This window comes from Dipteris shenzhenensis, chromosome 21, assembly GCF_047967505.1.
Source record: "Dipteris shenzhenensis isolate YYH24624 ecotype China chromosome 21, Dip_SZ_1.0, whole genome shotgun sequence".
In the NCBI taxonomy this organism is placed as follows: domain Eukaryota; kingdom Viridiplantae; phylum Streptophyta; class Polypodiopsida; order Gleicheniales; family Dipteridaceae; genus Dipteris; species Dipteris shenzhenensis.
The window spans coordinates 4,569,439-4,594,142 of record NC_141616.1 but is presented as its reverse complement, the minus strand read 5'-3'; the positions used below and the strand labels follow the sequence as shown (position 1 = coordinate 4,594,142).

Sequence of the window (24,704 nt, the reverse complement as noted above, 5' to 3'; positions counted from 1 at the left end):
TTCTATGTAGACCTGTGTGGCCTTGACAACGATATTAGTGTAGATGTGCAACATGTCCCCACCTAGCTCTTTATGACTTCAATAAAACAAGCATAGCCCTCGATGAAGATGCATTGTTTTGATGAAAGATATTGGGTAGGTAGAGTGTCGATAGCCATTAACTTTTAGTATCTAAAAATTGTAGGAAAAAGGTGTTGATAGCCATTATCTGTAGAAAAAATGGGGAAATTTTAAGTTGTATAAGAAAAGGATGCTATTTAGCATTAGCCTCTTCTAGCCTGAGTAAATGAGATCGCAAGTAAATCCTTTGCGTGAGAGCAAGAGTGTTGTGGATATACTTGCCTAGTATGATAATTGTCTTGAATTGATAAGTGTTTTTGTAACTAAGAGTAAGCTTGATTTTGCCTAGTTCACAACCATTGTTGTAGTCTCATGTATTTTTAATTGCTCCTACTTGTTGAAAGAATGACTTGATTAACCTTTAGGAATAAGGTCAACATGTCCTCTTTTATGGAAAATGTTTAGATTGATTCTTCACTGTAAGTATTTCACTTGTAGGCTTTGACATTACATGCTAATTTGCATACGGAAATGCATGTAAGTGCAATGGATGGGTACTAAATGAAACTCACACTTCAAAAGCACACTAGACAATTCAATGTGGGCCTCATCATACTTGAAAGGAATGTATGGGGTGAAATCCATGAAACGATAGATTACATGGGCTAGGGTGGGCCTTTCTATATTTGAAAAGAAGGCATGTGGTAGCATAACTACATGTACTTAAAAGTACCGTAGGCCAAACACAACCTTGGACTATTGTTATTCGTGGTGGGGTAGAAGGCTATATCATGTTGGGAACTTGGCTCAATTCCCATAAGAACGGGCAAGATTGCCTCCCCATGTCCAACCCACGGCCCAGATGCATTCAATGCACGATGGGCGAGCATGGGCGGCTCTAGTCTGTAAGCACCCTTAGTTTAGCCTTGCACCCAAAACAAAAGCTATGGCCAGACAAAAGCTCCGCGTTTACCGTTCCAGTGTGCAGAGGGTGGAAAGCCAGGTGTGCATTCTACCTAGAGTGTGCATTGGCCCTAACAAGAGAAGAGAAGACACTGGGCAAGTTAAGAAAACTAGAGTTACCGGATTAAGGGAGATAGGGTAAGAGGGCGCGTGGCCATTGCGTGCTGTGCTTGTGGGATGTGAGTGCCAACCTCAAAATCCAATTCTTGCTCGCGTGCGGACGCGAGAGACACACACCCTCTCCACCGTCGCACACAAGATCGCCGCATCGTCGACTCCATAAGCGTACCGCGAGCAACAGCTTGCCGTACTTTCTGCCAGAAACAGTCACACGGAGGGGCGGGGGGTGAGGCGAGGCCTAGAGAGAAAGAGAGAGAGAGAGAGAGAGAGAGTGCGAGCGGGGGCGACCTCTGTAGGGAATCGAAGAAAAGAGATAGAGAGAGAGAGAAGAGGGAGGGAGGCGGCGGAGCAGATACTGAGAGAGAGAGAAGGGGCGACCATAGAAGGGAGGCAGAGAGAGAGAGAGAGAGAGAGAGAGAAGGGAGGACATAGAAGGGAGGCAGCGCACAGGAACTAAGAAGAAAGAGCGAGAGCGAGAGAGCGTCAAAAAGAGAGAGAGAGAGAGAGAAAAAGAGAGAGAGCTGCATTCTGTAAAGAGTTTCGTGATATCCTCTTGCTTTCTCATCCACATCATTCGCGGTACGATGAGGCGATGATCTTATCAGGAACCAGGATTCCTAAAGCAGGAGAAGGCTGATCAAGAACCTGACGACTGTGAACAATAGCCGAATCTTCGATTGTCCTTGAATTCGTCTTAGCACGAAATCCCTGTGCACAAATTAGTAAAGCGAAAGCAAAAGGATAAGCAGTTTTTGTGTCGCCATGGCTCCCAAAGGATCCCAAGAATTGCATCCTCTACTTGCGCCCTCTGTACCGTCGCTGAACGCAGACAATGCGCCCTCTGTACCGTCGCCGAACGCAGACAAAGATGAAGGCAGACAGGTGCTCGTAAAATACTTTCAATCCACTGGGGAGGAGCGAGCTTACGAGAAGAACGAACAAATCGACGTCAACGGGGATTCAGTCACCCACGACGACGATCGTGCGCCTCCGTTTTCGTGGAAAAAACTCTGGTTGTTCACTGGACCCGGATTTCTTATGAGCATCGCGTACTTGGATCCTGGAAATTTGGAGAGCGATCTTCAGGCTGGAGCAGTGACCGGTTACTCGCTCCTATGGATTCTCATGTGGGCGACGATCATGGGCTTGCTCTTCCAGCTTCTGGCGGCCAGATTGGGTGTAGCAACCGGTTGCGATTTGGCGGCACTCTGCAGGCAAGAGTATCCCCTCTGGACGAGGATCGTGCTATGGCTAATGGCAGAGATTGCGATCGTCGGAGCTGACATTCAAGAGGTCATAGGGAGTGCCATTGCCTTCAGGATCTTGTCCAGCGGCTACATACCGCTGTGGGCAGGTGTGCTTATCACTGGGATCGATGGGTAAGCAGCTGCAAAGATGTTCTTGAAATCAACCTTGATGAATTTGTCTTCGTATATGTTTCGCCGTCGTGTTGATTTCCCACGGTGTATGCCCAGTTTTATCTTCCTTCTCTTGGAGGATTTTGGAGTTAGGAAGCTCGAGGCTCTTTTCGGAGTTTTCATCTCTATCATGGCGATTTCTTTCGCCTGGATGTTTGTTGAGGCTAAGCCGGATGCGGGGGCGTTATTTGCAGGTGAGACCGCTTATTGCGGTATCCTAAGTTTGATGCTTTGATAATACGAATCGATCTTTCTTCTGATTGTTTGCGTTTGTGCAGGTCTTCTCATCCCGACGTTTCCATCTGGCTCAGTGCAGCAAGCTGTAGGCGTCGTCGGTGCAGTGATAATGCCCCATAACATTTTCCTTCACTCAGCTTTGGTGCAATCACGGGCTGTCGATACGTCCAGCAAAGGCAGTGTGAAGGAAGCTTTCCGATATTTCTCGATCGAGTCTGCCATAGCTATATTCATTTCTCTTATAATAAACGTGTTTGTCGTTACAGTATTTGCAAAGACCTTCTTTGGAACCGACATTGCAGATACAATTGGGCTTGCCAATGCTGGAGAATATCTCCAAGAGCAATATGGTCGTGGATTCATTCCCATTCTGTACATTTGGGCAATCGGATTACTAGCAGCTGGGCAAAGCAGTACTATGACTGGCACTTACGCGGGACAGTTCGTGATGGCTGGTTTTCTTAACTTTCGGGTGAAGAAGTGGGTGCGGACATTTGTGACACGAGCTGTGGCAATTGTTCCTACAGTAGTCGTTGCCGTTATATTCGATGGATCTGATCAACAGTTGGACAATCTAAATGAGTGGCTAAATGTGCTTCAGTCAATTCAACTGCCATTTGCCTTAATACCCCTTCTTTGTATTGTAGCCAAAGAGCAAGTCATGGGCGTTTTCAAAATCGGACCTGCCATTCAGGTGCGTGATTTTTCATGCGGTACCTTGTTTTTCAATTTCTGCTAGTGACTCCATTTGCCCATTAAAAACCAAAAGAAGGCGGTGCTTCTTACCTGTATTGCTACAGTGAATGGGCTTCTTTGGTAAGCGTGTCCGCCACCACCTAAGTGAAGTCCTAGTGATGTGTGTCCATTGCCTTTTGGAATGGGCAAGGGCGGGAACAAGCTATCCAGTAGCTTCTTATCCACTTTGTTTAATGGAAAAGCAAGCATTTTGAGACCTACTCTCCAAATACCTCCAATAGAAACTCTGCTTAGCGTGGTCATAGGTCTTGAGACCATGGAATGTCCTGCCATTGAAGAATAATGCATTTTATGCAACATTGCTGGAGCCTGGTAAACGCACCCGCACCCTAGAAATTAATAGTGCACTATGCAACTTGAATTCAGGATGCTCTTATCTTACAATTCTGCAAATATGTTCACTGCTCTCAGTAAAACCTTAGCCAGCTTTGAGGCTCACGGGTCTGAGGCTTGTGGGGTTTTACATAAGATGTAAAATGAGGGTGCAATTGTTGTTTGTAACACTTTTTCCCTCTTAGCGGTGTTTTGTAGGAAGCTGTGACTCTTGATATGCTGGTTGTACTTGTGCTGTGATAATGCATACAAGCATCCAAATATGAATGGTAATAAGGAGGTTACCATCATATTTTTAACTGATTCTATGTGATGAGCCTGCCCGTTGAACCCCTTGTGTAACAACACCAAGTATAGGCATAATTCTGCAAATGTATGTTGACATAGATGAATTTTCCTCGTTGTCTTTTGGATAGAACTGAAAGCAATCCTCCAGATTTATGATCCCTTCTTTAAAGCTCAGTGGGGTTCGAGTTTCCCCATTAAACTCATGCACTGTGAGCTTGTCCTTCACATGTCTCGGACGGTGGCTCTCAGCCTGCGTTCTTTATTGCCACATTGTATCATCTTGCTGACACAATGTCGGAAAGGAATCTCTGTTCTCAGAGGCTTTGGGCACAATATGATCCAACTGTATAGGATAATACGTTGCTAAAGGATAGTTGTCTACTTCCCATTTAAGTTATCAATTGGTGTACTAGGACATGTGGTGCCATTCAGAAGAGTGCATTCGCATGTACTACTAGGTCAGAAGCATAAGAATTTGGTTGCAATCTCTTAAATCCATCTTTATGCTGCTAGCAGTGCCAGATTGCTTTCATGAGTTCTAGCCTCCTTTGCAAGTTGTGACCGACAACGTCCCCAAAGGATGGCGGCTGATTGTTGTGTCTGGCTTAGGATTGCCCATAGGCATGCTTGTGAAAGTCTGCTCCTGTGTCATTTGTTCCAAACGCTCATCATTAGGTTGATAGATCATTGGATCGAATTAGTTCCAGGAGCTCACCTTGTAAGCGGGGCACCTTATCAGATGAGTCGAATGGAAGAAGATGAGATATTTGACAGTTGTCAGGAACTCCACACATGGGGCAGATTAGGAGACCCATGCTATTAATGCACAAGGAGGATGGATGTTGGAGGATGTGTGTAACTCTACAAAGTTGAATAAGGTTACAATCAAGAACTGATATCTCTGCCTAGAGCTGATGACTTGATTGATAGACTATAGGCAGCTGCTCTATTTTATGAAGATTGCCCTTTGTATTAGCTATCAATCCCATACACATAGCTGAGGAAGACATCTATACGGCGGGATTCGAACTAGATATGCCAATTATGGGTTCCTATTACTCCTTTGGACTCATGAATGCTCATGCAACATTTCAATAGATGATGAATGATATCTTTCGAGATTATGTGGAAAAATTTGTGGTCGTAATCTTAAATGATATTGTGGTATATGGTTCTTTTTACGAAAAGATGCATTGTATTAGAAAAACTATATGCGAAGGAGTCTAAGGGTGAGTTCTTTCGTAATGCTCTTGTATTGTGGACAAAAGATTTCTCGAGAGGGCATGAGCATAAACGATAAGAAGATCTGAAAGGGCCTATTCCTCAAACTATAAGGCAGCTTTATGCTTTTCTAGCTTCATTGTCTTTCTTAAGAATCAAGTGAAGGATTTATTCGAAGCTAACCATTGCTTTGACAAACCTCCTTAAGGGACGTGGACTTCGGTCCAGCAATCCTAACTCTTGGAACGGAAAGCTTCGTGAGGCTTTGAGCTTAAGGTGAAAGAATCACTTGTATTGGCTTTATTTGATTCTAGCAAACCATTCGTGATTTTGGGGTAGGCACAACTTTATTCTAAGAGGATCAACCTAATACTTAGGTTCGGTGGCCTTTACATCAACAAGATAAGAGGGCTACTGCAAGCTACCTCCCAGCTGCAGCTAGAGCTCTTAGAGAGCTATCTTCTTCATCGTACTAGAACTTCCTTGGAGTTTCCTCCTTCTAGAGTCTTCTTAGATGGAGCTCTCTCTGTAAGAAATCCTAGATTTACTATATTTAGAAATGTGCTAAGGAACAGAAAGGAGACTGAAATAGCAGAGAACAAGGAATAATTGTATTGCTTGAGTGTCTGTAGTGTATCTCTAGGGTATCATCCATACAATTGGGCCTCTCTTATATAGAGAGTGAAGAGTCACACATGAAAAGGTGTGTACTCCAAAGTGTATGTGCATGAAGAGGTGTGTACCCCTTGTGAAGAGTGTGACCCTTGATGAGGGGGTACATTACCATAGGAGTGTCTCTTCCATAGAATGTCTCTTGTGAAGGGTTGTGCCTTATAGGAAGTGTCCCGTCGAAAGGGCATACCCTTCCACAAGTGTCCATTCATCAAACCATCCATAAGTCTAAGGTATAGAGAAAGGAATACGTCACAGATCGTGACATCCCCTCCCACTCAAAATAAGACCCTGGTGGAGATAATGAACTGACGTAGAAAATATCACGGTAAATTCTGAAAATACTACTGTAAAATGTCAGGGTACTGTTGTAAGTCTTCATCAGATTGCCAAGTAGCGTCGGAGTCGTCTAGATCTCGCCAAAGAACAAGGAATTCTGTGATAAGTCGATGTTGAGTCTCTCACTGTCGATGGTCCAGAATACGCTCAGGAATAAGGAGAACATAATCGCCTTCGATTTCTGGGACATAATCACATGCAGGAGGAACTGCTTCATCACCTGGAATGTACGTCTTTAGCCAAGAAATATGAAATGTCGGATGGATTTTACCCCATGATGGTGGTAATTCCAATTTGTAGCTTAAAGGTAAATTTTTCTTGACGATCCGGAAAGGTCCATAGTATCTTGGTCGCAACTTAGGAAACATAGGCTTAACTGTCTTATAGCAATGTGGGGCTACAAATAATAGCACCATGTCACCAATGTTAAATTCCAGGTGACGTCTATGTTTGTTGGCAGACCGTTGATACCGCTCTTGCGCTTTTCGCATATGATCCCTGACTTGGAGTAGAATGTCGTGCATTTCTTGAACCAGTTGATCAGCTAGGGCCACTCGATGTTGAAGTACAAAATTCGTTGGTACAATCAGAGTGTGTCCATAAGCTGCTTGGAATGGAGTCATGTTGATGGCACTATGGAAAGAGTTATTATAAGCAAACTCAAGGAGTGGTAGATACTCTTCCCAAGCTGCTAGGCGTGGTTGAATATAATTTCTTTCAGAACTTGGTTGACTCTTTCAGTCTGGCCATCTGATTCTGGGTGGTAGGATGAACTGGACAGTAGAGTTGTACCCAAAGATTCAAACAGTGAAATCCAAAAGTGACTGGTAAACTGAGGATCTCTGTCGGATATAATATTCTTGGGCAATCCATGGTGTCGGAAGATGTGTTGTATGAAGAGTTTGGCGATGTCCGGAGCCTGTGCACTGCTTTTGCAAGCAACAAAGTGTGCCATTTTGGATAGTCGATCAACAATTACCATAATCTGAGTGTTACCTCTGGAGGATTGTGGTAGTGTTGTAATGAAATCCATGGAAATACTTTCCCACCTTTCAGTTGGAACTGGAAGAGGCTGAAGAAGTTCTGCTGGAAGTCGTCAGCTTGCTTTCATTTGTTGACAAGATAAGCAAGATGTAACCATTTTGATGACGTCGCTTTTCATCTGAGGCCAGTAGTATGTAGCACTGAGTAACCTATAAGTCTTGTTGATGCCTGGATGGGCAGCGAACCAATCACGCTTTTCCTGCGTTGAATTCAGAGGCAATTACCGGTGGGGTGCGAGGAGCAGATCTGGGCCTGGCTGGTCAGGATTGGAAGGCAGCAACAGGGCGCTTTTCACAGGCTAAGGTGGCGAGATAAGCCATCAGGATTCAGCAGGTCTGAATCGTGATAGAGGGGCAGTGATCTGGCGCTGATCTGGCACTGACAGACTGGCAGGAACCTAGGGCAGCAAACCGGCTGATGGGGGGGGCTGCGTATGGCGTGGAAAGGAGGCGAATCCTGCGTGACGAAAAATCCGTACGGGCGTCAATCGTGGATCGTCATTTTTTTTTTGGGTGTGGCTGCCTAGGTTGGGTGGTTGCCAAAAATTAAAGTGTGGGTTTAATTAACCCTTGGGTAGTCTAGGGCTAGGCCTAAGGTATGGGGCTGGGTTTTCCTTTTTAGCCCCTCTAGGTACCCTTTTTATAAGGTGCTTGGTGCCAAAAGGTGTGCCTATTCTAAGGGTGTGACCCTTGGAATAGGTGTACCTTTTCATGAAGGGGTGTGACCCTGTTTTGAAAAGGGGTGTCTCCACACGAAGAGGTGTCCTTTTTTCCACGATGGGGTATGTCCCTTGGGTGAGGAGTCAAAACTCTTCATCAAAAGGTGTGTCCAATGGTGGAAAAAGTGCGTCCCTTGGTTTTGGGACAGCCCAAGCACATGAAAAGACACGATTTTTGTCGTGTCCATTCACATCAACTCGTGATGTGTGGGAGATGGAGAGGCCAATGATGACTTTAGGCAGGGTTGGCGCTAAAAATTTTTACACTCATTCTCTCCATCTCTTCCATGCACAATGTGCACAGATCCTTCTAGCGGAAAAAGATGTATCAGATAGGTGCTAGAAGGTGGGGGGCATTTCCTACAAGCAGGAGCGAAATTTGCTCTGATACCACTGAAGAAATCCTAGATTTACTATATTTAGAAATGTGCTAAGGAACAGCAAGGAGACTGAAATAGTAGAGAACAAGGAATAATTGTATTGCTTGAGTGTCTGTAGTGTATCTGTAGGGTATCATCCATACAATTGGGCCTCTCTTATATAGAGAGTGAAGAGTCACACATGAAAAGGTGTGTACTCCAAAGTGTATGTGCATGAAGAGGTGTGTATCCCTTGTGTGTTATGCTCTAGCCGAGATAGCATGACCTCGGAAAGATCGGTGGGCATTTTCTCTTAGATGACCGACTTTTGTAATATTTAATGTGCGTAAATAAAATGGTCAAGAGAAGTAACTGCCAAGGTCCTAGGTGAGGGTGAAATGGCATTGACTAGGTGGTTATGAGTGCTAAGGCCTAGGTGCACCTAAATGTGCAATAATGCCAAGGGGCAAAAAGGTTTAAATGTGCCCCAAGAGAGGGGTAAATGGTGCACCAAGTGAAAAAGGCTAAAATGATGACATGTGGCAAGGGGGAACCATCTAGGGAGTTGTGGGTCTCGTGGATATGCATGAGGAAAAAAGAAAAGATGTATCTGAAGAAAAATGCGATCCACGAGATTATGGCTGGGTGGAACAATCGATATGCCATCACCTATGATAGAAAATACGGGACGAGAGAATTAGCTGAGGATTGTGTCATTTGGTATCAGAGCCCAAGGCAAGGAAAGAGACCAAGGAAAGGGGTTCGTAAGCTTTGACGAAAGCTACGAACGGACAGCAGGATTGTATTGACGACGACCTTGGTTGTGGTACGTGAAGACGAACTGATTGACGGAAGAAAGGCTTGGAGCGCAGAGGTGATGCAGGGTTATCATTTGCATCGCCTGTTCGTGACGTGTGATGGACGGGAGGATCGTTGGCCGTGACGAAGACCTCCGTGGCGGTTGAATTCGGTGTGCGGGGAACCTTCATGGTGGCTGAGAGCAGACTGGCTGATGTGCTGCGTAGGTCTGGACGATCCCAGTTGAATGAGCGACGCGAAATTGTCCGTACCTGCACGGAACGTATTTCGTAGGCTCTCTGAATCTGGTTTGACTGGAGTTCGCAAAAGAGGGCTCACTGATTGACAAGCTTCGATATTGGAGTGGAGCGGGATGATAGTCTACGTAGTGTAAAGGCGTCACGTCAGTCAACGAATTCCAGGCCTAGACCTCCCTGGTGGAGCGCCGACTTGCGACTGCATGGAGTCAAGTGCAGATGGAGCGGGGCGATGACCCGTCATGACGAATTGGAAGGGACGCCCGTAATCAGTCTGCGTGGAGCTTCCAGGGAGCGCTTTTTCTTCTTTTAAAAAAAAATTTTGAGTTGCAGTCGATTCGTCTGTACAGAAGGGGTTGTCGTTTATTTTTCTGCATTTTAAAAAAAAAAAGAAAAAAAGAAAAAAAAGGGGAATTGGAAAAAAAAAAACTATTTTCCCTTTTGAAACTATGGAGGAAGAAGGACAAGATTCTAGGGTGAATCCTAGTGAGTCTAGAGCACGGTCTACACAACAAATGTCCCATCACACAACACCTACTTTGGTCGGTAGGATTTCGGTATTAGAAGATGCTTTACAGCAAATTATGAACCAGCAGCTTCAAGTGAATGCTGGTCAGAATGAGATTAGGGAGATGGTGCAAGCCTTGTCGGCTAGACCATCTAGATTTGATAAGGGCAAAGCTCCAGCAGAGCCAGAGCCCAGTATACATTCATCAGAATGTGCGAGGGTCAAGGTGCCTAATATTGCTAACTATAGACCGGAGAAGTACGTTGGTCGGATGACCGAGCGCAGTTCTGATGTGATCGAGGTTTGGTTACACAAGTGGGAAGAAGCCTTCGCCATTTGTGAAATCAGATCTGATCTAAAGAAAATCCGTGAGGCCACTCACCTGTTTATTGAGGCAGCGGATAGATGGTGGATAAAGCAACAGAAGGATCAAGTTGCTCCTACCACCTGGGAAGGGTTTAAAGCTGAATTTAAGAAACACTTTCTTCCACCTGATGAAGAGTCCCGAGCTTGGGATGCTTATAGAAACCTTCGTCAGAGGAGTCTGTCGGTGGCAGAGTACACTGACAAATTCAGGGAATGTGTCATGAAAATAACGGACCCTCTCCCTATGTCGGTTCAGTTAAAAGACTATATCTATGGATTGAACGACAAAATTAAAATGGAAGTTCGGGCTAAATATGTGACTACATTAGATGAATCTATTGCAGTAGCCCTGAACTATGAGGATGCCAGAGGCAGATCTAGTGGATTTGTGCAGGCAGGGACTCAGTATGAGTACCCGAGAAAAGGGGGATTCTGGAGGAAATGGACTTCAAAGGCAAGTGTCTCGCAACCAAGTGGCCAAACCAAGCAGGTGAAGCCGGTTGAGGGACCAGCAAAAACAAGTATCATTGTTGGGGTGAAAAGGAAAATAACTCCAATGGCAGCTCGGGCTTGGTCAAAGTCCTCGTTGACCCGTGAACAAAAAGAGAAAGCTAGAAAAGAACGATTGTGCTTCGGCTGCCTTCAGCGACATCAGTGGAAAGATTGTCCACTGAATAAAGACCGTCGCATGGCTAATATGATAATATCTGAATGCGACGTGGAAATGCAAGAGAGTCCCAATGCGGAACATATGCAGATGCAATTGGCGGGACCTTCTCATAGGTTAGTACCTGTGTTGTTAAGTGTGTCTGTTACTAAGTTAGTAAGCGGTGCACCTGATAACATCCTTTCAAAGCCCGCAGCAATGGGGTATACGGTTTTCGATGAGCCCGAGTTGATTAAAATGAAAGGGCAAGTAGCCAATCATGATGTGATTGTGTTGTTTGACTCAGCGTCAACACACAATGTAATCAACTCGAAGCTTATTAAGAGGCTCAAGTTAAAAACTAGTCCGTCTGACTATGCTTATATAGTCAGGATGGCGGACGGAAGTTCAACTGAAGTATGGGACCAAAGGGTTACCCAGTTGGAACTTCGAATTCATGACTATGTTGAGAAGCTGGACTTTGAATTGACCAGACTTGCTCACGCAGATATAGCCCTAGGCATGGCTTGGCATTTTCGGAAAAATCCAGCCATTGATTGGAAGAAGCATATTTACCAGTTCAAGATGAACGGGGTAGAATATGTTTTGCGAGGTGAGAAGGATTTACCTCGAGGACCACTGATTTCAGCCATGGAAATTCGGAGGACTCCGAAAGAGTTTCTGTGTCTATGTATAGCATCGGTAGAGTCGATTGATGATGCATCGACTAGCACTGAGGCTACCCAAGATGGGGAAATGGCCGAGTTGGCTAAAGAGATATCAGAGAAGTTCTCTGAATGTTTTAGGGATGAACTATCTTATGGGTTACCTCCAGAGCGGAAAGTTCAGCATAAGATTGAACTGATCCGGGGGGCAGAACCTGTGAATAGACCTCCCTATAGAATGAGTTTTACTGAAGAGGCAGAGGTGCGTAGACAACTGGAAGAATACCTCAAGTTCAACCAAGTTTCTCACCTTTTGCTTCGCCAGTGATATTAAAGAAGAAAAAGGATGATACGTTTCGCCTCTGTATAGATTACAGAGCATTGAATAATATCACTGTTAAGCACAGGTATCCGATGGCTCGGATTGATGACTTGCTAGATGCATTACATGGAGCCGTGATTTTCAGCAAGATAGATCTTAAGTGTGGCTACTATCAGATCCGGATTAGAGCCGAGGATGTGTATAAAACCGCTTTTAGAAGCAGGTTTGGTCATTATGAGTTTTTGGTAATGCCCTTCGGACTTACCAATGCTCCGGCTACATTCGTCATGCTTATGAACGATTTACTACGTCCGTATATCGGAAAGTTCGTAGTACATTTTATTGACGATATTCTAATATTCAGTAAAAGTATTACTGAGCATCGTGAATACTTAAGAGTAGTGTTCAGTACTTTGAGGAAAGCCAGTCTTTATGTAAATAGAAAGAAAACTATACTGTGTATGGTTAGGCTTGAATATTTAGGGTTCATAATTACTCCACAGGGAGTAGAAATGGATCCAAAGAAAGTGGCTGCGATACTAACTTGGTCAATCCCTCAGAGTTTAACCGCGCTGCGATCATTCTTGGGGTTTGTCCAGTTTTATAGAAGGCATATCAAAGGATATTCCGGAATAGTATCACCATTGACTGATCTGACCTCAGATAAAGTACCTTTTATTTGGGGACAGAATCAACAAGAAAGTTTTAACACCATAAAACAAGCTGTGGTCACAGGACCGGTGTTAAAAATAGTTGATCTCCAGAAACCGTTGTTCCTGGAAACCGATGCAAGTGGCATTGCGGTAGGAGCAGTTCTCCTTCGAGAGGGAAGGCCAGTAGCCTTTGAAAGCAAGAAGCTTTCTCCCTCTCAAAGGAATTGGCCAATTCATGAATTAGAGTTGTATGCAGTTATCCATGCTTTGAAAACATGGAGGCATTATTTATATGGTTCAGAGTTTTATGTGGATGTGGATCATTATACTCTGAAACATTTTAGTAAACAGCCTGACTTGAGGGGCCGCCAAGCTAGGTGGACAGAGCTCATGCAGGAGTTTAATTTAACGATTCGGTACCGAAGAGGAAAGGATAATAAGATTGCTGATGCGTTATCTCGCATTATGCACAACCTGAGTTTCACGGTATTAGAGAGTGCTCTAATGACCGAGATCAGAGAAACTCAAAAGGTGGACGAGTTTGTCCAGAGCTTATGGCCTAAGGCTCATGTGTTAAAACCCGGGGAAAATGAAAAGGATGACTTGGCATCCAGAAAAGGCCAAACATATGCAAGATATACCATAAGGGATGGTATGCTGAAAAGAAATGGCAAGGTAGTAGTACCTAGTTAGAATGATCTCAGGCAGAGAGTCATTCGACAGTGCCATGATAGCCCATGTGCGGGACATCCAGGGGTCGAGAAGACATATGATCTCGTGAAGCGAGATTTCTTTTGGCCAAAGATGAAAAAGCATATTCATGAATATGTGACACGGTGTTTCTCGTGTCAGGTAAGTAAGGCCGAGCGGGTGAAGCCACCCGGACTCTTACAGCCCTTGGAGATACCACTAGGTAAGTGGGAGAGCATTTCCATGGATTTTATTGTAGGGCTGCCTACGACACGAGGAGGGTATGATTCTATCCTTGTGGTGGTTGATTGTCTAACCAAGATGGCTCACTTCATTCCGACTAGGGAGTCTGTTAGTGCCCCGCAAGTGGCGGATTTGTTTATTAGACATATATTTCGTCTGCATGGATTGCCTAGATCCATAGTGTCAGATAGAGATGTCAGATTTACCAGTCATTTTTGGACAGCGGTATTTGAGACACTAAGGACTGAGTTGGGAATGAGTAGTGGGGATGATCCTGAGACGGATGGTCAGACAGAGAGAGTCAACCAGACCTTAGAGGATATGCTGAGGGCATATGTGTCATTGAGGCAACATACATGGGACAAGTGGTTGCCATTGTTGGAGTTTGCCTACAATGATAGGAAACATTCCTCTACAGGGTTCAGTCCATTTGAGCTGAACTATGGTTATAGACCAGCAAATCCAACTATAGTTGGAGTACCCCAGAAAGTGCCTAGTGCCGTGAACTTTGTGGTTCAGATGCGGGAGATGCTAGCACTTACGAGAGCTAATATCCGCCAGGCTATAGAGCCAAGGTGTATGCGGATGAAAACCGATCTATAAGAGTATTTAAGGAAGGAGAAAAAGTTTTTCTCAGAGTTTCTTCGCACTCGAAGTCGTTAACTTTAGGAGAGTGTGCTAAGTTATCACCTCGATACTGTGGGTCGTGGTTAATTCTGAAAAGAATAGGCAAGGTAGCCTATAAATTAGAATTACCACCGGGGTGTAAGGTGCACCCAGTGTTTCATGTTTCTCGTTTAAAGAAATTTTTGCATATTGGTGACTCACTAATCAAAGTTGTGGTTTTGTTTCAGGAGGTAGAGGATAATGCAAGACGCAGACCAACAAGAATCCTGGACCGGGGAACAATGCAAATACGAAATCGGATGATACCCACGGTGTTGGTTGCATGGCATGGTTAGCCTCTATCGGAAGCTACCTGGGAATCCGTATACCAGTTACGGAGAGTGTTCCCAGATTTTATCATCGAGGACGCTGATGCTTGAAGAGGGAAGGAATGTTATGCTCTAGCCGAGATAGCATGACCTCGGAAAGATCGGTGGGCATTTTCTCTTAGATGACCGACTTTTGTAATATTTAATGTGCGTAAATAAAATGGTCAAGAGAAGTAACTGCCAAGGTCCTAGGTGAGGATGAAATGGCATTGACTAGGTTCTGAGTGCTAAGGCCTAGGTGCACCTAAATGTGCAATAATGCCAAGGGGCAAAAAGGTTTAAATGTGCCCCAAGAGAGGGTAAATGGTGCACCAAGTGGAAAAGGCTAAAATGATGACATGTGGCAAGGGGGAACCATCTAGGGAGTTGTGGGTCTCGTGGATATGCATGAGGAAAAAAGAAAAGATGTATCTGAAGAAAAATGCGATCCACGAGAGTATGGCTGGGTGAAACAATCGATATGCCATCACCCGTGATAGAAAATACGGGACGAGAGAATTAGCTGAGGATTGTGTCATTGTGAAGGGTGTGACCCTTGATGAGAGGGTACATTACCATAGGAGTGTCCTTCCATAGACTGTCTCTTGTGAAGGGTTGTGCCTTATAGGAAGTGTCCCGTCGAAAGGGCATACCCTTCCACAAGTGTCCATTCATCAAACCATCCATAAGTCTAAGGTATAGAGAAAGGAATACGTCACAGATCGTGACACTCTCTCTCACCCTGCCCCCTTTCCAATGCTTGCTACTCAGTTTACTCGCTTGGTGCCACATGTCCTACAAGACCCTTCCATTAAAGCCCTCTCATGTCTTACCTTTATTAGAAATAACCACAACAAAGGGGAAGATAGATATGTGTAGCCCAGGAATTCACACAGTGGTATTATAGGAAGGAACCCAAAAGTTCTTTCCTCAGTGTGCTCAATCATACATGTGCAAGCTAGTAAATAAACGGTGCTCATAGGAAAGATATAGAACCAACAAAAGATATATTTCTGTCCAATGGACACAATACAAAATGAGTCTGGAGTCCCACCAGAGCGTGGGATTCTGTCCTAACCAAAATGTGCTGTCCTCCTACCTCCATGGCACTTCTAGATCCCTCAGCCTGCATGCTCCTTAGAGCTTGTGTTGGCTTTGTCACCATGCCTGCAAAATATCCTTGCCAGACTGCCACAACACAAGACAGTGAATGCTGTGCACTCTTCACCTCCTTGCTGCCCTGGTGTGCAGCCAATGGTCAGGCCCAAGGTTCTCTTGATTCCCGGTCTCTTTGCTGTTTCAGATGACAGCCAAAGGATGTAGACCGCCCTTCAGTAGCCACCTCCCTTGCTGCACCGTTGTGCTCCTCCAGAGGATGTTGAGGCAGACTCCAAGCAGTACCAATCTGCTCCAAAACTGGGTCCAAGGTAAGTGAGTTATGCTCCCTAGAGGGACTCCTTTTATAGTGACTGTACTGGGTCCCCCAGTCAACTGACCCCACCACGCCCTCTTTGGGTTTGTGGGGACCGGACCTGGGTCTGCTGGCTGGCCGACCTGGTTGGTCAGCCAACCAGCCTGGTAGGGTCCTATATCCCATTGCAGCCACTTTCCTTGCTCTTGCTGGCCTGCACCCGTCCTCACCTGGCCAACCTGTTCCAAGCCTTGGTACCCCTTCCAAGCTTTTGTACAGCTGCTCCAGACAGCCGTACCTATCCGAACATTCCCGGTCCCTTCTGGTCATTCCACCCTGTCAGATCTGCGCTTCTCTGCTCCGTACAGTCCTTGACCATTGCATGGCAATTCCAGATAGTCCCAGGTCTCCTCGACATCTTCAACACTACCAGGTTCTTCTTGTTTGTGCTGTCCACATGGCAGCCCCATTGAGCTTGTATGCTGCCCATGTGGCAGCCACATCAATCTGATTCAACCCTAAGTCCACCTCCCCCATGCTGTCCTCAGATGGGGGCTTATAGATGGGGAGGTGACTTTTCCAACACCCCCTCTCACCGACACATCTTGGTTCAATCCCAACTCGTCAATGAAGATACTCCATCAGCTCCCATGTCGATGCCCTTTGGAACAATGTGATGTCGATGTCGATTCTTGGTCTTTCAACCACTGGCTCCTGCTCCTCCAGGTTCAGTCTTGCATAAGCAAACCATCCTCGTACACAGGTCCAACCCTTGTAGCATCATATGGCACCACCTCCTTCAGTCACGTTCCTACCATGGGATCTTGAGCATACCCTATGCAAACAAGCTCCAACTATCCCCCTTATAATGAGTGGCCAGCCTCGTTTCTTCCAAGCACCGCGCTATTGGATTATCCAAACAAACCCGTGTACTTGGCACGATTTAGTCTCTCTACAATGTACTCAATGTGGGCATTGGGAACTTATCGTTGACTATGAGTTTGTTTAGTCTCTCCTCATATGGGGGCTTGCAGATGGGGAGCACCTTAGTATTAATGTTTAAGCCTAGGATTAACCTCTCCCAATTAATGCAAGCTTTGTCGAGCCATCTTGGTTTATTGCCTCACTATAGCCAAACCACAAGGTTCCACGATTATGGTTGACGTAACATTCCCTTCCCCTTAAGACTGGTTTACGTCCTCAACAACAAAATTCCTTTAGAGATTGTTTATCCTTTTCCGTGTTGAACTCCGTGTTGAACTCTCTTCAGGTCTATCTTTACACTTAATCAGACATTCTTGACATATGTATATCTTGTCCATCTAAAATTTTTTTGGCACATGTGGTGAAGTTATAGGTTCAATGAGTTCAATTAGGAGTTTATGGTTTTCAACCTTGTGAGTGACTATCATGAGATTGAAACTGCACTATGTTGTGTTTTTAGAGGATGAGTTTGGGAATGTTCTTGGATTCATCTAGGTATATCAATGAGTTCAACTAGGAGTTTATTTCCAGTAGATTGTCATCATCTCCTAACTTCCTTTTTAGTCTAATTACATAAAAAACTAGATGTACTCTACATCCTTCTGGTAAGGCTATAAGTAAGGTTTCCAATTCTCCTAAGTACTAGGAATGAGGCATTTACTCATTTTTAGGTTTTTGGAAGATTCTAGCACCCTAATCGCATTTTCTTCGAAGTCCAACTTTCTATGGGTTTGTATAATTTCTTGCTCTATCTTGAGCCTGTCTAATTCTATCTTTAGTTAATTTAAGCATTGGATTTATATATTTAAGAAAGTCTTTGGCTACCTTAATCTTTTCTTTTGCAAGTCCCACGGCAATTATGGCTCTAGGTTGAGGTCCATACATCATGAATGAACTAAAAGTGTTGTTGAATATTTGACACTATTTTATGCAAATTCTAATGTGGGAAAATGCTATTCACAATTAGTTTGCCTTTTCTTACAAATGCTTGAAGCATATTTTCAATGACCTAATTGACCCTTTCACATATGCTCGAAGCATATCCTCAATGACCTGGTTGACCCTTCCAGTTTGACTCTCACTTTTTAGATGATTCATTGTGCTCCATAACTTGACTGACTCCTTTAGTTTGACTCGCAATTTGTGGATGATCCGCAGTGTTCATATTCTAAGTAGTTCCCAACCTCATTAAAAAAAGCCCTCCAAAAATGGCTGTTAAATTTGCTATCCTGGTCACTAACAATATTGACTGGTAGCCTACACAATCTATAGATATGCTCCACAAATAGCTTTGCTGATTTGGGAGGTTTTAACCTCTTCATTGGCTGGAATAGATCAAGCCATCTTGGATCAATTGATCCACTGTTATCCACATAGAGTCATGCTTTCTCTATGGCCTAGGCAATCAATAATCCATGGAGATACTTTTCCAATTGCTAGAGAGGAAAGCCGTACTCCCTATATTATGTTGACATTTTAATACATAATCTTGGACATCCTTATCTTGGCCAAAAGGAATTAAAAAAAAAAGTGGATACGTCTTCTGAAATTTTGGGTAACCAGTACTAAAACTATCACGACACTCAAAAAGTTTGGCACCTAATGTCATTTCCCGGGACACACGCTATCTTTGTAGAGCAGGTAGCCATCTTTAGCATATATGTTTTGCACTTGAGGTCCTTCATCGCCAACCTATGATGTAACCATTTCCATGTGACGCCTTAATGAACCTCCTTGACTTGTTGGATCACTCCTTATATTTGCTTTCAATATTTTAGAAAAGTGAGGGTCCAACTCACATTTTCTTTAAGTACTCAGGAAATCATTTTGGAATTTGAGTAAAACTCAATTCATTAGCCTTTGGCATTCGGCTTAGGGATTTGCTACTATGTTAAATTTCAGACCACCTAGCTGTTCTTTTTTTTATTTCAATGAAAAGACTTCTATTAAGTTAAAAAATACAACAAGAGCAACAACCCCACTCCTCGGGATCCCAATAGGGCTTCCCAGCGAGAAAACGACGCAATCAATTAATTTGTGCCGGGAGGAGAAGGGGGGAGTAAACAAATTAATGTAATCAAAGGTAAGGCTTCGTACGAATTGGCAGAAGATTCGAGAGAAGTTTACAAGCTTCTTGGAGAAGCTCTTGGTGTCCAGAAGGTTCTGCTGGCTGCAATAAAGAGCAGGCCAGCCTGAAGGGAGGAGAAGGGAGCCTGTGAAAGCCTCCCTGGAAGGAGGAGGAACAGAGGGGAGGGCTGAGTAGAGGGAGAGGGAGGGGGGAGAGAGGGAGGACTGAGCGCAGCGGAGAGGCAAGGGAGGGAGGGGAGGGAGAGGGAGGGAGGAGAGGGAGGGGAGGGAGGAGAGTGCTGAGCGCAGGGAGGGGAGTAGGGAGGCGAGGTGGATCAGTGGGGAGGGCAAACAAAATTGAGAGAGAGGGAGGTTAATTGAGACAGAGGCATAGGTTAATTGAGAGAGAGGGGGAGCGATAGCTAATTAAATAATTGCGAATAGGGAGGTTAATACTCTATGGGGACACCTCCCTAAAGCCAAATCCTCCATTGGCCTAAGGGAATGTGATCCAAAAAAGGGTCTAGATACCACCTTGAAGTCAAGAAACAATGGTCCATATGACCCAAGGCCTTGGACCGGGTCAAAAGCAAGTCCACATCGCTAGACTTGGACAACTTGCCTCTAGAGTGAACATAAATAAAAAGTCAAGGCATCCTTGTCTGAACCTAGTCGCAATCATATGACCTGAAGTGGGATACCTAACCTCGTAAATGTCCCATGCGAGGTAGAGCAACAGCGGTGAGGTCTGTCTTCTGTAACAACCCAATCCAAGGGTATGGTCGCATCAATCTACTCTTTCTCCTTTCACTTCCTCTGAGGTGAAAATCCACCTACTACTATCCATCCAATCCACACTCATGGAAAGAGTGCAGGGCTACACGGAACAAATGAAAATTCGTTCCAAGATTTAGTTGAAATATGGACTAATCCTTTGTGTGGCTTGATTATTGAAAATTGGCAATGGTTTTAGTTGGGCTCCTTGGCGCTTGATGGCACGTGTATTGTGAGCTTACTTAGTTCCATAAGCAATGTTGGAATCTTGTGAGGCGTGGATATAAGTAGGGGTAGAGACCCAAGAGAAGTATGAGAGCGGTGTGATGGCCGTCGTGCACGGTTGATGCGTGTCAGTCTTCTATGGGCGGATTGTGGATTGCGCTGCGTAGGTGTCGGCTGTTAGCTGTGACTTTACTACGGGAAGGGTGTTTGCATCGGAAGCTAGTTGTTTGTATTTGGTGTTGGGGCGTACATTGGGCATTTTGGGGCCGCTTCGATTTGTCATACCCCGCGCATTTGTCTCACGTCACCCTGAGTTGTTGTGCTGGTCTGTTCTTCAACATGAAGAGTTTCTGTGGATGACTGCTCAGAATCTTCCATCCCTTGTGTGAAGGTTGCTTCCTGGTTTAAGACTTCAGGTTGTGCTTCCCCTAACTGGTTCACTCCTGGTGTCAGTGTAGTAATCAAAACCTGCTCCTCTTGGTCCACAATTGACACTTGGTCTAGGTTGGCCGAGCTGTTGCCCGGGGTTTACAGCTACCTACACCTCGTGGATTTGCCATACCAGGTTCGGGATTCATGGCAGCCTCATTCTCTGTAGCCTTAGCCCAGGTATGCTCTCTCTTGGATGTGTATCGTTGTCTTCTTTCTGCATATTGCGCTAAAAAAAGTAACAGTCACAGCTCGTCATTGGTCAGCATGAACTGTTGCTTGGTGGTTTTGTCTGTGCACTCAAAGTTAAGACTTCTCTACTCAACCCCATCAATTCCCCACTCGAACATTTCAACACATCTATTACAGCAAGATTGCCAAATGTTGACGCTTGGGTCCACTCACCCCTCAAGCTACCCGGTGTGCAGTGCGTGCACAGTGCTTGATGGGATGATGCCCCCTCTTGCACTCCTTGGTGATTGGTCACAGACCTTCCTAACTGGGGCTTGAGAGGTTTGTGTTGTGTGGGTGAAAGTTGAACCGTGAAACTCGCATGGAGACGGGTGAAATGAATAGACAAGATAGGCACACAAGTGAACAACCGAATTCCAAAGCACTTGTATAAATCCAAAAGGGACTTGGCCAGTACAACAATCGGGGGCTGACCAGACACTCGCCTTGACTCGAGGCAGACCACTCTACTCTCACAACAGGACTCCGGACTCACTCAGACTTGCCTTTCATACAAGACACCTGCAAGCCAAAAGGCCTGTCTCGTTATTACATCATGAATCTTCCCTTCTACCTGGTGGTTCTAGCAATTGACCTGCTAAATTTCTACCCGGGAACCTTCCCAGATTGCTAACTCTAATTGGTCTGCTCTAGTGGTGACCTGCTCCTTGCCCTTGCCGCTCGAGATCCATTGCTTGGGGCTTGGCTGCTCATTAGGCCAACTAGGGTACTTGGTTGCTTGGCGCCTGAACTGGTTTTGTGTTGACTAGTGTCAACAGATTTAACAGTGGCATACTTAGGAGATTATATGCGATTCTTCACGTATTGAAAACTTGGAGATATTATTTTTATGGATCCAAGTTTGTTGTATGGATAGACCATGAGTCTATCATAAGGAAGGCATGATGGACTAGTTAATGCAAGATTTGGACGTGGAGATTAGGTATCAGAAGGGTAGCTTCAACAAGATTGTTGATGCTTTGAGTCTCATTGGTGAAGTTTACCCTTTGGGTTTTACCGAGATTGGAGCTGACCTTTATGAGTTCGTGAGATGGCTATGTACGATTGACATTCAAATTGGTCGGCGTTAGGAGCAGGTCCAAATAGGTAGCTCCACACAGATAGACCAAGACTCATGGATTATACCATCTGGTCAGGTGATGGGTAGTCAGTTCTTTATTTGGAATGGTTTGTTGTTTCACAATGGAAAGGTTTGTGCTCTTGATAACGCTGAGGTTAAGAGATCTTATATGAATGCAATGACGCTCCAACTGCAGGTCATGTAGGAATTCAATGAACCTATGACTTAGTAAAATGAATGTTTTACCAGCCTAAAAGGAGGGTTAAATGCCAACAGTGTCAATTGAATAAAATAGAATGCCTAAAGGCCGGAGGGTCGTTGCATCCTCTACATATCCCTGGAAGCAAATTGGAATGTTCCCATGTGCGGAATTATCATGAGTAGTGATAGATAGGTTGACAAAGATGGCAAGATTTTAGACAACCGTGAAGTCGGCTGAGCTGGCGCTCTAGTTTGTTGAGCAGTTGTTCAAGTTATATGGGTTGCCTTATGACATAGACAGTGATAGAGTTCACGAAGTTCTCTGGGCACTTCTGGCAAGTTCAAAAACTGGGAACTACTTTAAGGATGATTTCCATTGAGCATTCTGAACTCGATGTGCAAATAGAGACGGTGAATCAGGTCTTGGAAGATAGGCCATTTGAATGGGAAAAGTATATCCTGATAGTGGAATTTGCCTATAATAGTGCTAAGTGTACGGCTATTGGTTACAATCCGTTGATGCTCATTGCTTATGTACAGATATGAACCCAGGTCTCCTATGACGGCTGGATTGAAGGGTATTCAGATGTAGCCAAGGATTTCATACCGGATATGCAAGAGATGCTAGTGACTGCAAGGATTTAAAGACGTTATGAACGGGATTGGTGTTGAAGTTATCCTTTAGGTATTGTGGATTCCCTCTAATCTTAACAAAGATTAGTGAGGTTGCGTATAAGCTAGAATGCTCCAAATGAGCCCAAAAGAGTTATCGATTTTGAAGCAAAGGGAACCTGTGGATAAGTTAATTTTGGAGTTCAAAGTTAAGTGGAAGGATACGTATGCGGAATACTCAACTTGGGAGTCAATTGCTATTTTGCAAGAACTTTCCCAATTTTATTTAAGAGTAGATGAAGAGGGGAAGAATGTTGTGTAAGTAGACGACGTGAATTAGTAAATTTAATCCAACCAGCTTATGGGGCCTTGGGATTAAGGGAAGCTGGCTAACGTGATCTAAAGGCGTGGACAATACCAAGGCTATATTTAGCCAAGGTCCATAGAGCGAAATGCTCTTCAATCTAAGAGTGGCCAAGGCTATTGTGAGTTTATTCAGTGTCCACACACCACTAGATGGTCAAATGTGGACCATGAGCCTAGACTCCTGACGGATCACGAGATGCTGGCCAAAGGTTTGTTGGAAACGGGTTCTGGTGGTATGGGGACGCCAAAGCTATAGACATAGGCTTGCGGGAATCTGATCTCTAGCAGGGGTGGCTGAGAGGTCAGTGGCCTTTTTGCTGATTGCTGGTTTGGAATGTGTTTAGGGCTATACCTAGAGGGGACTCTACAAAAAGGATGCTGAGAAATTTGTAGAGTTGCACTGTGCCATATACATTGCAGACGAAGATCAAGCAAAAAAGTACATGGATTGGAAAGTAGCTATGCTTACCCATCTTTTACTTGGGTTGCAATATTCCTATGCAACATTTTTGTATTTCATTGTAGTGAGATGCTTTTAATTTGCCAATAGAAACACTAACATGTGATTATCGATACTAAGATGAGCACGTGGCTATTTAGGTTAAAGCGTTTTTCTTCTCGTTTGATTACTACTATGTATGGTTGTATATTGTTCTGTAAAGATGATCAAGTGTATACTTGACTTCTGTGGGGTTGAAACTTTTTTACAGGCTTTATCTTGGGTGATAGCTTTAATGCTCCTGGGCGTCAATGGTTACCTTCTCATTGATTTCTGCTCTACATATATCATTGAAACTACAACTGTCACAGCAGTTTTGGCAGTTTTTGCAGGCCTATATATTTTATTTATAATATATTTGGTCCTACAAGCGGCATGTGGGAATCAAATGGCTGCAATCCTCAAGAAAGTTACATGTTAGTTCTTTTAGACTATGCACACCCTTTGCTCTTTCTTTTACAAATACAGATAATGAGAGGTTACTGGAAATGACCTGTACAGAGTATCCTCTAACAGTATATGACAGTTTTCAAACAATGTAAATAGGCCTTTACCTTTCTAGGTACTAGAACAAACATTTGTTTGAGGAAACCGTGTTCACTTTTCCAGGCTGCTCCTGTTTATCAAAATGATTTTGATGATACAGCCACAGAGGCTCATAATTTCAGCATGTTTGTGAACGCTGTACCTCTATACTCCTCAAAATTGATGAAAATCCAGTATTTTTTTTGCAATAGGTTGTTTAAAGCTCTCATTATGTGTGTAATGACGCACTATTATATTTTTCAATCTTAATGTAACAAAATATCTCTCCCTGGCAGTCATTTTCAAATAGTGCAAGCTGTTGTAACTGCTGGCTGAGACATCTTATTCTTTTGAAATTGTTGGTAAACTTTATCGGGAAATATCTCCTTATAATTATGCTCTTTCTTTAAAAGTGAACAATTGACTATTTACTACTATTGACTATTTCTTATGCGGTGACTTATGTCCCATTGCATAGTTCTCGCAAGTTCTGGATGTTTTCACTCTGAACATCTTTATTATGTTTCTTACGCAGCTTTTAAATTCTCGGGTGTGAAAAAGTTGACAGAATATCCTCCAAGTGCATTTGTACATCATTCAACTTTGAAGGGGCAGTTTTCTGTGTTCACTGTGTTTGATATAGCCCTCC

At 44.2% G+C, this 24,704-nt stretch overlaps 1 protein-coding gene across 2 annotated transcripts; it reads left to right on the top strand.

Annotated features, from left to right (window-relative positions):
- The first annotated feature begins 1,669 nt into the window (after window positions 1–1,669).
- On the top strand, window positions 1,670–24,138 carry LOC147888390 (metal transporter Nramp3.2-like). 2 transcript variants are annotated; one of them, XM_087392494.1, is made up of 5 exons: window positions 1,670–1,941; window positions 1,975–2,522; window positions 2,619–2,755; window positions 2,840–3,492; window positions 23,742–24,138. In XM_087392494.1, the coding sequence occupies exons 1-5, from the start codon at window positions 1,906–1,908 to the stop codon at window positions 23,949–23,951; spliced, it is 1,584 nt and encodes a 527-aa protein (XP_087248620.1). In that variant the 5' UTR covers window positions 1,670–1,905; the 3' UTR covers window positions 23,952–24,138. The 2 variants fall into 2 exon arrangements, with proteins under 2 accessions (XP_087248620.1, XP_087248619.1); XM_087392493.1 differs by having other exon boundaries at window positions 1,670–2,522.
- Window positions 24,139–24,704: the final 566 nt, after the last annotated feature.